General features: G+C 39.0%; 1 protein-coding gene across 1 annotated transcript in view; it reads right to left on the reverse strand.

Moving 5' to 3' along the window:
• The window catches only part of FRAS1 (Fraser extracellular matrix complex subunit 1), a 449,198-nt gene that overhangs the window by 270,055 nt on the left and 163,439 nt on the right, over positions 1–15,704 (reverse strand). Inside the window, exons 4-6 of the mRNA XM_015138463.3 lie at positions 10,802–10,894; positions 3,283–3,442; positions 1,463–1,596 (exon numbers count right to left, since the gene is read on the reverse strand). Coding sequence (XP_014993949.3) covers positions 1,463–1,596; positions 3,283–3,442; positions 10,802–10,894 — 387 coding nt within the window. The remainder of the gene's footprint in view (positions 1–1,462; positions 1,597–3,282; positions 3,443–10,801; positions 10,895–15,704) is intronic.

Here is a 15,704-nt window from a genome sequence, read left to right on the forward strand (position 1 = left end):
AGTTGAGATTTTTTTTATGTAATGGTAAAAATATAGACTTGATGATACAACAGTGATTAAAATCAATCTATTTCCAAGTCTTCAGAATTGCTTGCATACTAATTAGCTCTAAAGTATGGTACCAAATTTCATCTTTTTACATTATGTATATTAACACAAACTGTAAGTGAATATTGCACATGAAGCTAGAGTTTATGTTTAATGATTTTTAAGATGAGAAATAGTACTTTCAATTATTCCAGTAGCTGGTCCCCTAATATGCAGTCTGAGGTTACATTTTTTAAGATTTAAAGCAGAAGGTCTCCAATGGACTCTTCTTTCCATTCCTCCTTCCCACCTCCCTTATTATTATCGTGGCAAACTGCTTAATTATCCTTCATACCCCAGGGGACTAGGCCCCAAAATGGGCTTAATCAGAATGCCTCAACACTAGAGTGTCCTCCAAATGTAAGAACATTAGAACAAGACACTGTGCAACTCTATCAACAAGCTCATCTGCCATCTTAAAGCAAGGACATGGCTTTGTGATGAATTGGGACATGAGACATGAGCACAGTAGTTGGTGTGGTGTGGATAATACAATCTAGTCTTTCAATTAGATACACTTCTCCTTTATTTGGCATTTAGCATTTCTTGTCTAATTGCCTTTTGTCGCCTTTAAAAATATTGCCCAATTGTCACAATATGCTATGTCATTGATTTTGTTTTATTTGACACAAAGTACTGCTTTGTATCAACTGACTGTTGGTTTCCAGCTTTTCCTTAGATAAAAAAATGAGCTATTTTTCGACTGGAGGCAAACTCCTTTCATGGTTATATATCAACTCCATGGAACATCCATTGGAGCCTCTGGAAGAGTAAAAAACTGTAATATAAAATATCATGTATACCACATTTATTTGCAATTGATTTTCTCTTCTAAATTTGTGTGAAGAGGCTAATGTTTTGAGAATCAGATCAGCTTTAAATGAACAACAAAATCCCACTATCTTAAATGTCCTCAGAGAAAATCCTTTGATAATTTGAATCATTATCCTATAAGAATTAAATTGTGTACATCTGGATAATCATGTTCAAAGATATGCATTATGTCTTTAAAAAGCAGACTATACCTATGCATTGAAAAACAATAACAAATCTAATCACATTATTAAATTTTCCAGATGTTTAGCTTGACATTTTTGGAGCATCTGCCATTAGAGCTGGAGGCTTCCTTGTGTGAACCCTCAAGGCTCAGTTGCATTATATAACAATTAGCCTAAGTGGCTGGTAATTAGACCTATCTGTAGTTTCTAAGGGTAAAAGAAATGTCTCAGAGGTGGTCTCCAAAATTACAAGGAAAACAAAAAGGTCTTTGCTTCTTGTTTCTAGTGCTTCTGAGGCCTGCCTGCCATAATCTCAGAAGAGACTCCAAGTTCTTCAGTAGCCTGTGAAGGCTGCATCCTTAGGTTGTCTTCCTTACCTGGTTACAAAATAGAGGCTGACACTGAGCTGTGAAGCACTGGGCAACCCCATTTCTACACAGACATTTGGCACACCGGCTCAGCTGCCAGTCCTCCCCATCCTGAAACACACGGCCTTCATAGGAACAGGGTTCTGGAAGGTGAAAGAAACAAGGATTACTAGTGGGATGGCATTTGTTGATCCCAGGGCTGACTGCATGGAGGTGCAGCCAGTGCAGTTGCACAGGGCCCACTGGTCAGAAGCCCAGTGCACAGAAGGAGGTCCTGTATTTGGTGTGCAATGCTCAGCAGTCACTATCTTGAAATCTCTGAATTTGTGTTTTATAGGTGAAGCTTTGAGGCTCAGCTCATGCATGGTCCCACCTGCTGCTGGCTTCCTGGGATGAGTTCTCAGCTACCAGCTCCTCCACTCCGTCCCAATGAATGCTGTCATCCCCAACCCTCTTGGGGGCTGGTGCCAGGAGGTTGCATGCGCCCTATGCACCAAGTCACAGGGTAGAGCCTGGGGTGTCTGTGAGGGCATCCTCTCACCCTTCATTCCCAGGCTCGAGGGAGGAAAACATTAAATAGCAACTAAAAAACTTGACAAATATGACAGGTTGAGAGAAAGAGATCACAGAGGCAAACAAAAAAACAACAACAAAAAAGCTTTTTCCCCTCTTGATTTTTGAACAAGGGACCCTACAGTTTTGCAAATTATGTTGTTGGCCCCAGTTGATCCTCCAATCTTTCCAGGAAAATACTTCCAAATTCTTTCTCATGGAGAGTCAATGAGAAAGCCTCTGAGGACCTAAGAAAGAATCCCACAAACTCAGACAGCCTACTCCCCATACCACCCCCAACTCTGTTGTTCCAAGTATTTTCACTTATAGGGTTGGTTATTTAGCCCAAAACGTCTGTCAGTCCTTTTCTGGTAGGTGACATCTGAAATGCATGAGGCAAGCATTTTCCTTTCATCAATTCTTGGGCATATTTTTTCATCCCTGGAATTCTCTAGGGTAAATAAAGCATTACTGGAAATGGAATAACTGGGGATCAGAAAGAAATAAGGTATCTTTTTAACGAGAAAAAGCAAGAATACAGTGTACGTTTCAGTTGTTAAATAAAAGTATTCTAGCTATTATATGTTGTGAGAGAGCATAATACAGCAATGATAATAATTCCTATTTATTATATAGTATACACTACCTAGTTATAAAAATGTAAAGGGACATAGATCCTCAAAATGTAATAAAAAGAGTATGGGAACAAGTGTGGATTCCAAGGAGAGGGCCTAAAAGTCTGACTCTGGCTTGCTGAACAAAATCTGGGTGTCTTGGTTTCTAGGCGGGCATACTTTCTTCAGTGGGGATGAAATAAAGATAAATAAAAGGCATGCTTCCTGTCGTGTATATCTTGGAAAAAGATGTTACGTCATCTCAAAGACAAGCCAACAGAATTAGTGTTGACAATAACTATATAGAGAACTGATTTATTCCTTTTTCTGTCCACTAAGGAGGCAAAAGGAACCACCTTGGCCTTATGGAATCATATCAAAGGATCTTTTCCCTATTTTCTTGCGTCTAAGAAGCTGTGAATGCAGAGGGATAAATATCAGAAACTCACAGAATCTCAAATTTGGAAGGGCGCTTAAGGATTTGTTCCAATCTCACTCTCTGGGACACTCCACCCTGCCCAGTGCAAGGTTTTGCACTCGGTTCCAACGTGGAATGGGGTTAGGAAATCTTTGAGCCACACTGAGCAAAAAAGAGTAGAGTTGGGGTATTGCCATATGAACCTCCCAAGCAAAGAGGGTCCACTTCTACAAGCTCATACTCACTCCCAGGGCCCACACAAACTGGGCAGCAGCTTCCTTCAGGGATGAATGCCAGCTCCTGGTGTCCACATGACAGCGGTGGGCATGGCTGAGGGGTACATCGGACTTCCCCATGATTGCAAGAGCACACACTACATGGAGAAGAGGCCCATTCCGTCCCATGCTGTGTGTCAGGGAGACAAACAAACAAACAAAAAAAAGTTAGTGCCAAAATACAGGTTTTCATTCAGCCAAACAGAAACAAATCTTCTTTTACACAAACTAAGGATGGAGCTCAGGGAAAGGCAGAAGAAAGCTATGAGCTTGCAAGGTTGAGAGTGGAATTTGCAATGTTCCAAGTCAAAGGCGCGTTTAAACATGGACTTTCTCTTTCTATTACCCTAAGATTTTTTATTTACAAATTTCAGAAAATTTGTAAATACAAAATACAAAAAGAAAATAAAAATAACCTAGTCTCCTATCATTTAAAACATTCTTCCCAGTTCAAATACACATATATTTACTGTGTTCTTCATAATGACTATATCCTTTTCAGTAGCTCTCTCTGATCCTGTTTCCTTTCTTTACTTTTTTTGTTTGTTTGTTTGAGACGGAGTCTCGCTCTGTCGCCCAGGTTGGAGTGCAGTGGCCGGATCTCAGCTCACTGCAAGCTCCGCCTCCCGGGTTTACGCCATTCTCCTGCCTCAGCCTCCCGAGTAGCTGGGACTACAGGCGCCCACCACCTCGCCCGGCTAGTTTTTTGTATTTTTTAGTAGAGAGGGGGTTTCACCGTGTTAGCCAGGATGGTCTCGATTTCCTGACCTCGTGATCCACCCGTCTCGGCCTCCCAAAGTGCTGGGATTACAGGCTTGAGCCACCACGCCCGGCCTTGACTTTACTTTTTATCTTGATTAGTTCCCGTATTCCGCTCCCCGCTTCTCTCTTTCTCTTTCTGTCTCTCTCTGTTCCAGTGATCTCATGGTCCTGAGGAAAGTGCAATAGCCAACAGGGAGCACAACCAGGCAATAATGTACCCAAGCAGTGAGTTGCACAAACCAAGGATTTACTTGGCCACATGCACGTTCTCAGATCCCAGCTCAGCCCTTCCTGCCTTGGAAACTATAAGTAAGTGACTTCATCTTTTTCAATCTCAGTTTCTTTGTCTATAATAATTAAATGGTATGACAACATTCCCTTCACCAGTGGGCTCTTCCAAGGGTTAAATGAGGTGGCCTGCTAAAGAGCCACCCAGGTGTGCAGTGCACTGGTGCTCAATCCAGAGTAGAACAGTGTTACCCAGGGCTGGGGAGATGTTGCCCAAAGGCTACAAACTTCCAGCTATTAGATGAACAAGTTCTGAGGATCTAAGGTACAGCATGGGAGGTAATGGATGAGTTAATTAATTTGATTGTGGTAATGATTATACAATATATATGCATATCCAACTGTGTTGTACATCTTGACTACATTTGATCTTCATTTGTCAATTAAACATCTTAAAATAAAAAGATGCTCAATGTTCTCCCATTTCTATTGAATGAGTTCCTGACTTTCCTCCCTTCTTCCACACCTTGTGTTGATTGTAAGTAGTAGGAACGGACACAGATACAAAGGTCAAGTCCTGTGCCATCCATTTTTACTTCTGCTACAATTATATGTAAATTTCAAATTTAGTACAGCATAGAAATGGGCAAGTCCACAAACTGTGGGCTAATAAAAGACAGGGCAATTGCCCTTTATTCTTGAAAAGGCCTACACATGAAAGCAAAGAAAGAACTTAAAAGAAAATTGATAGGTTTGAATGAGCTAAATTTTTTAAATCTGCCAAAAATACATGATTAAAATATATAAAATAAAATTAAAAGGCAAAGGACAAACTGACTTTAAAAATTACAGATTATATTAATTAGAACTAAACTCTAATATATAAAAGCATTTATAAGAAGAAAAAGACCTTTCAAATTTTAAAAATAGCAATAAACTTATAGAATGTTCAAATTTATTAATTGTAAAAAATACTAATTATAAAATAAAACTTGGATAACATTTTAAATATCTGATATGAAAAGACTTTAAAGTTCACAGTACCTAGAGCTGGTGAAGCTATAGTGAAGGGAAAGAAATTCTCTCTCACACAAAGCGTTCCCTCGCGATAACACCTGGAATCACTCAACCAGGAGAGGCCTCCCCGGGATAATCACACTTGAAAAGAGGATGCACTATCTATGGTATTTCCCCTGGGCTTATCACTAGACACAGAAGACTTACATTTTAATGACTAAAGATGTCACAGCCTCAATACCCAAACTCTAGATGGTTTGACCTACTAATTTCACTTTTTGTAGTGATTAATGACACACAAAAGGCTTAAATACAAGAAACTCCATCTATTGTTCTTTAGAGTGAAATTGGAAATATTTTAGTGAAATCTGGAAGCTACACAAATATCTAATAACAGGGAATCATGTTCTCCAAGAGTACACTAAGGAACTATTTATAATATAGTGTTATATAAGAAGGTAAGACATAAAACACAGCATAATTCCAATGACGTTAAAACATATATCTGTATGTATTATCTATCTCCACTGCCAATTCCTCCACCAAAACCAAAAGAATATTAACAGTGGTTTTCAGAGTATTCAGATTACTGGTGATATTTTTTCTGCTTGTATACTTTTTTCTTTTCTAAATTTTCCCCAATAAAATATTTTTTGTCATCAGAAAGCAAATTATTGTTTAAAATATCTAATTAATCATTTATATACCTTAAAGTCAAAATTAAAGTCTTAATTTAAAGACTCTATAGTCTTTAATTGTCTTTAAATTATATATATATTTGACTATATATATTTAAAGTAAAATCTTAAAGTCTTAATTTAAAGACTGTATAGAACAACTTGAAGTAAACTTCATTTTATTAAAAATTAGAAGACTGCTCTAAACATCTAGACATTCCACTTCATAAAACAAGACCTTTTGTTACTACCAAGAAACACCACTGTTGTTTCCAAAACATTGCAGCCACACTACCTTTCAGACAGAGACCAGAAAAATTCATTATAACAACAGCCTGCCTATCACCAAATTTGTTCATCTGTAATGTAAGAGGGCTATATCAGCTGATCTCTTCAGTACCCACTCTCTCTCATCACGTAAATTTATTATCTAACTCAAGGGATGTAAAATTAAGCAATGGGTTCTCCCTTCCCAAAAGCTTGAGAATTGTGGGAATTAAGAATAACATTCAGGCCGGGCACAGTGACTCATGCCTGTAATCCCAGCACTTTGGGAGGCCGAGGCGAGTGGATCACTTGAGGTCAGGAGTTCGAGACCAGCCTGGTCAAAATGGTGAATCCCCATCTCCACTAAAAACACAAAAATTATCTGGGTGCAGTGGCGGGTGCCAATAGCCTCAGCTACTTGGGAGTCTGAGGCACGAGAATCACTTGAACTTGAGAGACGGGGGTTCCAGTGAGCCAAGATCATGCGAGACTCGATCTCAAAAAAAAAAAAAAAAAAAAAAAAAGTCTCCACTTCTTGATGTCAAAGCCATGGATGAAAGTCCAGATGGTGATCCAAAGTGTGCAGCGTGATGAAGTGATGAAAAGAAATCCCTCTCACATCTCTCCAGGAGACCAGTCACCTAAGTTCACTCCATTTTTATCTCTTATGCCTGTCCCTGAAACAGTGACACCTCTTTCCCCAGAGTGAGTGTTCTGAGGATTGATAATGCATGCAACATACCCAGCCTAGAGATCAAGGCATCAGCACATGCATATATATATATATACACACACACACACACACACACACATATATCAGTAGTTTTCTTCATATACATTTATGAAAGCATTATTTTTTATAAACACTGTAGCAGCAAAGAGAGCTCTGTAAAATGAAGGAATAATAGATACACAAAGCAACGTTCCCACAGGACCCTGTTTTACCTGTGCCATCTTAACCTCATTAATACCTTTTTGAAAACATGACATCTTGACACTGCGCAGAAGCGAACTCTGCAGACAACATCTTAAATATATTCTCCTGCATAGTCAACTAACAAGTTGGCTTGACTGTTGACATAAGTCCAAAAGAAAGATAAGGTCATAAAGCACTTGCCTGGCTTACTGACAGAATAAAAATATAATTTTTCTTCATATAATTTGTTCCTGTTATGGAGTTATAGATCCAGAATACTAAATATCTGGGAACGTTCAGTGAATATTATAATTACATCCTCTACTTTGAGGAGAACAAGGCTGAAGAATTCAATACTTACTTCTTGCCTCACACACATAAATTAGTTCTCCTTTTAGCCTGACAAACAAAGTGAACAGGCCTGTCCCTTCCTAGTCCTCTATTTAATTGGGTTGGGCACTAGGGCATTACCACCTGCCATTTCACTTTTCAGTAAACCTTCAAGTCCCATCTACCCAGATTTGACATTATCTGGTGCTGAGGTTAGATTAGTAAAGAAAAAAAGGGGATTCATGGTCCTTTCGCCTCCCTTTCACAAGGTAATTTGTGGGGAAAGCACAGAAAAAAAGTATTCAAATAACACTAAAACACATTTGAGGCTTGCCTCCCTGGCTGGCTGGCATAGCAAGGCACAAATCCAAAAGTTAATTTCAAAGTATAGCTTTGTGAAGGTCATAGATGAAATGATCCCCCAAATCCTGGCTGTAATAAACCCATGCAACACTCTCAAATAACCTGGAGTCAGCCAAAAGGTTCAAGAGTTTTCCTCACTCCAGTAAAGATCTTGAGACTTGCCTTGACTTGCTGAAATGCCAGTTGTATAAGACGCTGCCTCCTCTGCAAGCAAAGGAGGACCTCTCAGGAGGCTCCACTGTTTTATTAAAGGGTAGTCTTCTCATGCAGCCCTTAGCTCAGCCAGTCCTTCACTTTTCTTTGTTTGAACCATGTTCTTCGGGGACAGTATCACTTCAACTGCCTCCCCTCCTGCCATACCCAGCCTATCCTAAATCCTCTTCTCAATCTATCTTAGGGGAAATCTTCCACTTCAAATCCCCATTCCAAAGTTCTTCAAATGCCAGGCTATTTTATAGCTACTGCGAGTCTCCATTACCTGCCCTAGGGAGGCAAGCCAGAGGCCAAAGAGAGAGGATCACTGCTATTCAGCAGGAGGGAAAAGTACCCTGGAAACTGCTCCCCAAACAAGCAAGAAAGGAAATGCTACAAGAGTCAAAAATAAACAAACAAACAAAACTAGTGATGCAAGTGATGACGTGAGGCCCAGACCAGACCAAACAAACATTTAACCCACTCAAGAAAATTAATACACTAAGGAGTGTTTGGTAAGAAGCTAGAGGAAGTGAAGAAAGAAAGAGAGGAAGGACAGAAAGACAAGAAACATAATTATGTTAACTTTATTAAGACTAAAATTAGAAGATTTTATCTCACCTTAAAAAAAAAATCCATCTTCTAGCTCTATTTGAAGAAGCAATCCACTGGAGATTTTTCACCAAAAAACTATGGTTTTGAAATCCATCCTTTTGCTCAGTTATACCAGAAATATAACATTTTCAGAGGGAGTAAATTTTGAAAGTCACATATGGAAAAGCAACACATGGGTATATTCTTACCCAGTTTAGAGCTTTCTGCATGATGTATTATTGCAGACGGATGAACCACAAGGGAAGCAGGGAGAAGAAAGACCAGCGGGAGAACTTTCTGAACTCTCCCTGCAAAAGTGGGAGGCTAGGAGGTTATATAACTAACTCATGGCAGATCTGTGGTCCTAGAGCTACCCAGCCACACTGGTTAATGACCAACATGCCCTTAAGATGAGGTCATGGAGAAGCTGGAGAAAAGATGTACTAATTTTTTGAGTTTTTATTCACCCATGTTTATTGAGCACCTGCTCCGGGAAAAGTTCAGTACTAAGTGCCACATAAGTGAGAGGCAGGGAAGATAATTGTAAAAATATAGAAAATATTGTCAATATTCTCAGGCATCTTAAATTAAGAAAAGAAGACTGCACACATGTGCACACACATGACATGAGAAACATATGATGTCATTAGTGTGGTCCATGCGAAGATTTACTGAATTCTGATCTCCCATGTCCCTGGTACCACCTCTTATTTGATATGTCTGTTTTCTTTTTCCCCAGATCCTGGACTTATTTTGGCTCCTAACAACTCCTTCACTTGAAAGATTCAGGTTGGTATTTTTCACCCTGAACCATACGCTTAACATAATCATTCTGAACTGGAATTATTTTCATCACCACTCGGCCCTGCAGCACTTTTCAGTTCATAGGGATTTTCTTCTGTGACATTTGAAGACAACACCACCCTACATAACGCAGGCTGAATTGAGCAGCACATAGTGGTACGTGGTCTGAAGACATTCTCAGTGTAGATCCTGCTTGGATGTCTTTCAGCAACACATTGTGCAGAAGCGAAACAGTGGCTTCCTTGTGTAATTAGGAAACAGTGGCTCGAGTAAGATAATCCTGTCCCACAGGGAAATGAGCACTGTGCTTTCTGAGTTTCAGGTCCCCACACTGAATAACAGCCTAAAGTAGATATATCAAATCCTACTCACCTATGCTCTCTCCTGAATAGAGAGACACTAACTTGGGGAAAGTTTTGTATCAGCTGGAAGATGAGGATTAAAGCAAAGTCTCTTTCCATCGTATTCAACCTTACCTACTACCTCAGGTAACATTTATGTATCAACGAAGATAAACTGTCTATTTTCATAATTTCTATTATAGACTTTGCAGTTGTACTTTTTAATCATATTTAGTATTTCTAAATTAATTCTGAATGATCTGAAATGAGAAAGTATAATTTTTAAAACTTGAGAATAGATTTCTAGTCCTGTAGTTCTAAACAGGGGGAAGGTGAGCATTTTGCCCCTAAGGGAAATTTGGCCATGTCTGCAAACATTTCTGGTTGTCATGACAGAGAGATGCTACTAGCATCTAGTGTGAAGAGAACAGGGATGCTGCTAAATGTCCTGCAATGCAAAGAACAGCTCCCACAACAAAGTTTAAAATGCCAGGATTGCTAAGTTGAAAATTTCAACTATAGTAAAAAGAGCCCTGAATTAGGAGTCAGAAGACCAGGGTTCTAAACCAGGTTATACCATTTATTAGTAATATGACATTGGGCAAGTACCTAAGCTCTTTGCAATTAATTTTTTTCATATTTAACATGGGAGTAATAAAGTCTGCTCTACTCACCAGCTCAGAATTGTTTGTAACTATCAAATTTAAAATGTATGTAGTACGCAAAAGGAAGGAGGTACTTTTATTATTTAGCATCACAACTTCTTCAACATCAACATCCTCAGACATGAATTCAATCTACAAATATTTATGTAGAGCCTACAGAATGTTTTACTCTTATACAAGAAACCTAAATGCTCACAGAACATCAACTGGGCTTCAGATCCTCCACAATCCAGGCAAAGAAAAAAACTCTCATCACCACAAGTTTAACATTCAGTTTTTCTCTTGTCAGAGATTTGCAGACACAGAAACAACCTTGGGTCAGAAAACACTTACCTCATGGATTTTCTTTTCATAATGGCAAGATCCTGGAGTCCTCAAAACACACTCAGGGCAGCATTGGTTGGCAGCAATTTGAAGCACTTCTCCCTGAGCGTTTAAAAGCAGTTCAAAGTAAAACAGCAGTAGCACACACTGAGTCACAATAGTTCATCAGACCCCAAGTCATCTTACATTCACTAAATCTCATGCATTTCTGAGGTGACAACAACAGACCGGATTAAAAGAATAGACTGAAAAGAAAGGTTCTGTGTCCAGACAAGCTTCACTCAAAGATAAAATGAACCCCCTTTGTAAAAGTAATTTCCTTGAAAAAAGTGTCTACATCTTTTCACATGTGATGAAGTTGAGACTTTGTTTCACTAGAAATCCTCGGAGATTCACACAAGATAAGCAGTTTCCGCCTGCCAAGAAGAGGAAGAAGACTCAGGTGGGGGGTTGGCCACAGAGCTGGCAGGTCTTCCAGCTGTCTGGTGTCTTAGACAGCCTTGTGCAGCCAGTGCAGCAGCTGAAGTTCTCATGGGTAACTTTTACCTGGGACAGGAGGTTGCAGGACAAAGTTCTGAGAGGAAGTAATATCTCTGCAGAGGTATCATATATACACACTGCGGTAAGCTGAGTAGAATTCCTAAGCTCTAGTAAAGATCTACATTGTTTTCAGGGCTTCTACAATTGCAATTGTGTTTCTTGATACTATCAAGAGAATAGGCTACCACCTGATACCCCAGGATTTATTGGGGAGGTGTCACATGTCAACCATCCAATCACCACTGTAAAGAATCTGTTTATCTAAGAGTTATTAAAAATACAGAGTGAAGAGCATTAGCTTGTCTTTGAGACCCATGACTCTCATATTGAATCTTCTTACTCATGCTGCTCCTCTACTTAGGATTTTCTCGAGTCTAGTGATGTGGCAGAACAGGCAATGAGTGATTTTGACCATAAATGGTAGGAGACCCTACATTAGCCAGGAAATCATGACTTATCCACAGGATAAAAGTCTACCAAATTTCAACCAGTGCAATTTAAAAAAAAATGTGTGTGTCTGTGTGTGTGTGCATGTGTGTTAATGTTATTAATATTTATTATTTATTTATTTTTGGTTGCTTCCATTTAAAAAAAATTGTACCTATGAGAGAATTCTAACATCATATAATTATATTTACAAGAGTGGACGGGAAATAGGACTAAGTTTTTACAACCATTAATCCACTAAACAGACAAATATATCAATCAAGTGACCACTAAATTCCTATTTTTTTGATAAAGAATAAAACTTATATGACATGGGATTTTATGAAATTATACATACTATGCAACATTAATCACTTTTCAGAAAAGTGTCCTCTGAACCCCAAGATAAAACTACACTTGTCTGATTTCCATTAAAACAATTAGAGAAACTACATTAGCCTAATTTCCACTAAGAATTTCATACAGATAGATAATAACATGATCTAAGTGTTGATATTCTAACATGGAAGCCAGGAGCAGGGGAGAAAGACAGGGAGAATGGAAGACTTCAAGGAATGTTTCATGTCCCCAAATTAGTTTTCTTTGTTTTACATAAAAGCTAATTTTCAGATTTGGCCCTCAAAGCTCATTTTATAAATATGTGTGTGTGTGAATGTATATGTGTGAGTGTGTATATATATGTATATATATGTGTATATATGTATATATATGTGTGTGTGTGTGTATATATTTCTTTTTTTTTTTTTGCTAGTGGCAGTAGCGGGAGGGGAGAGGATGGTTCCCAACTTGGTCTATCTATTGAACTTCTGGTGGAACATGAAAGAATTAAGTTAAAAGAGGAATAAAAATTTTGCCACAATAGCAAAGACTCTGAATCAACTCAAATGTCCATCAGTGACAGACTGGATTAAGAAAATGTGGCACATATACACCATGGAATACTATGCAGCCATAAAAAAGGATGAGTTCGTGTCCTTTGTAGGGACATGGATGCAGCTGGGAACCATCATTCTCAGCAAACTATCACAAGAACAGAAAACCAAACACTGCATGTTCTCACTCATAGGTGGGAATTGAACAATGAGATTACCTGGACACAGGAAGGGGAACATCACACACCAGGGCCTATTGTGGGGAAGGGGGAGGGGGAGGGATAGCATTAGGAGATATACCTAATGTAAATGATGAGTTAATGGGTGCAGCACACCAACATGGCACATGTATACGTATGTAACAAACCTGCATGTTGTGCACATGTACCCTAGAACTTAAAGTATAATAGCAAAAAAATTATGCCAGGACAACAGGCATAAACCAGACTGCTCAAGGGAAACCAGACATTTGGTTATACTTGGTGGAAACTAGAACCCTAGTTACAAAAGAGTCTGGGAAATATTTTTAGCTTTTCTGCTTCTATTATAAAGGAAGACAGGCTAGAAGAGGGTTGCACTAGATGTTAAATGAGCCTATGTACCTGACCTGCTACCCATTTGTTAAATATGGGGGCAGGCACAGTGGCCCATTCCTGTAATCCAGCACTTTGGGAACCTGAGGTGGGAGGATCACTTAAAGCCAGAAGTTCAAGATAAGCCTGGGCAACATAGCAAAACCCTATCTCTACAAAACAAAATGCAAAAATTAGCGGGCATGGTGGCACATGCCTATAGTCCTAGCTACTTAGGAGGCTGAGGCAGGAGAATCACTTGAGCCCAGAAGTTCAAAGCTGCAGTGAGCTATGACTGCACCACTGCACTCCAGCCTGTGTGACAGAACAAGACCCTGTCTCTAAAAAATAAATAAATAAATATTAGAGAGCTCATGGATTAATATATTCCCCAAAAAATCGAATATTATAACAATTTTATTATAGTGATATGGTTTGGCTGTGTCCCCACTCAAATTTCATCTTGAATTGTAGCTCCCATAATCCCTACGTGATACTGGATAAGTCTCACAAGATCTGATGGTTTTATAAATGGCAGTTCCCTTGCACAACTCTCTTGCCAGCCGTCATGTAAGATATGTCTTTGATCCTCCTTTGCCTTCTACCATGATTATGAGGCCTCCCCAGCCCTGTGGAATTGTGAGTCCATTAAACCTCTTTTTCATTATATATATAAAAAAAATTTGCATGTGGGTGGTTGAAGAATGAGAATCAGGGAGTTCCTGCCACCTAACCATGTAACCCTGAATGGCTTGGTGAGCTGTGGGCTGCATGGAACACAAAGGACTCCTTCTCCAGGCTTTGCAGTGTTGTGCTTTAAAAGTGATTGCAGGGGCAAAAGACATCAGCGAAGATTGCCGGGGGCAAGATTACTTGCTTAGGACCCAGGAGAATCACCAACAATAATGATGACAATTTGGTCATTATAGCTAACACTTATTTAGTGCTTACAATAGCAGGGTACTCCTCTACACATTTATATGCATATATACATATATGCACGTACAGACATATATGTATGTGTGTGTATATATATAGATAGATAGATAGATAGATAGATAGATAGATAGATAGATAGAGAGAGAGAGAGAGAGAAAGTTAATTTAATTTTTACAAAACTTTATTAGGTAAATGTCATTATTATCTGCATTGAGGTTTGCAACCAAAACCTCACCACATAACGCCATGCTCCTTTGCATGGCATTGTCTTTTGTGCAGACATATTCTCCAGAAATCCTTAGACAGGATAGCTTCTGACAGAGCTGGGTTAACTATTCAAGGTTCTAAATACCTTTATGTTCTTTCTCTCCATCTTTTTCTGCCTGTTTGTCTGTCTTTCTGTCCCTATCCAGCTAGCTATTCTATATGCAGATAAGATACGGATATGGAATCCACTACCTGTGATTACAGAATGAGTAAATGATAGATTATAAAAAATATCTTTCAGAATTGCCATTGACACTAGGTTATTTCTAGTCAATCCATAACCAAAACAAACGGCTTCAAAAAGGTAAAAAATGATAAAAAGAAAAACAAGTTATTAACAGTAATAAGCCCAGTGTGGTGGCTCACACCTATAATCCCGCACTTTGGGAGGCTGAGGCGGTTGGATCACTTGAGGTCAGGAGTGAGAGACCAGCCTGGCCAACATGGTGAAACCCCGTCTCTACTAAAAAATACAAAATTAGCTGGATGTGGTGGCACATGCCTGTAATCCCAGCTACTTGGGAGGCTGAGGCAGGAGAATCGCTTGAACCCGAGAGGCAGAGGTTATACTGAGCAGAGATCGCAGCACTGCACTCCAACCTGGGCAACAGAGTGAAACTCTGTCTAAAATAAAATAATAATTTAATTTAGGAACAGTGGTGACTCAAGAACTTGTGCCACATACTAACATAAGGGTAGCACAGCCGATTTGAATAACAGCAACACATACTACTGAAAGCACAGAGGAAAACTTAAAAGCAACACAGTAGAGTAAAATTCACACTGGGACATGAGCCAAGGCCCAAGGTTCTTGACATGGCCATACCACCTCCTAGCTCTGGGTAAGTGACTAAACCACTAAAAATCAGTTGATTTATTTACAGACCAAGGAAGTCTGACTAAATGATTTCTAAAGATCCCTTCTAGTTCTTCCACTCTATGATCCTAGTTCATTACTTGAAATAAAGAGGCCAAAAGCTCTGTGGAATAATTCTATGATCTTAGAGTTGAAAATGTTTCTTATGATTGGATCATCTGATACAAGCCTCTCATTTTACAGATAAGGAACCTCTTTCTTTAGAGTTCATGCTCTCTGATTCCTATATTGCCTTCATCCACAAATTTGCTGATCACTTCCTAACATTCACTCAGTAAAGACTTGATACCTGGATTCTGTTTCTTTTTCTACCTGTGTCTAGATCATTCTAGACAACTTCAATGCCCATTAAAATGATATTCTATCTTTATACACTCTTAACCACCTCAATTCAAGTG

Source organism: Macaca mulatta, chromosome 5 (genome assembly GCF_049350105.2).
Source record: "Macaca mulatta isolate MMU2019108-1 chromosome 5, T2T-MMU8v2.0, whole genome shotgun sequence".
Lineage (NCBI taxonomy): Eukaryota > Metazoa > Chordata > Mammalia > Primates > Cercopithecidae > Macaca > Macaca mulatta.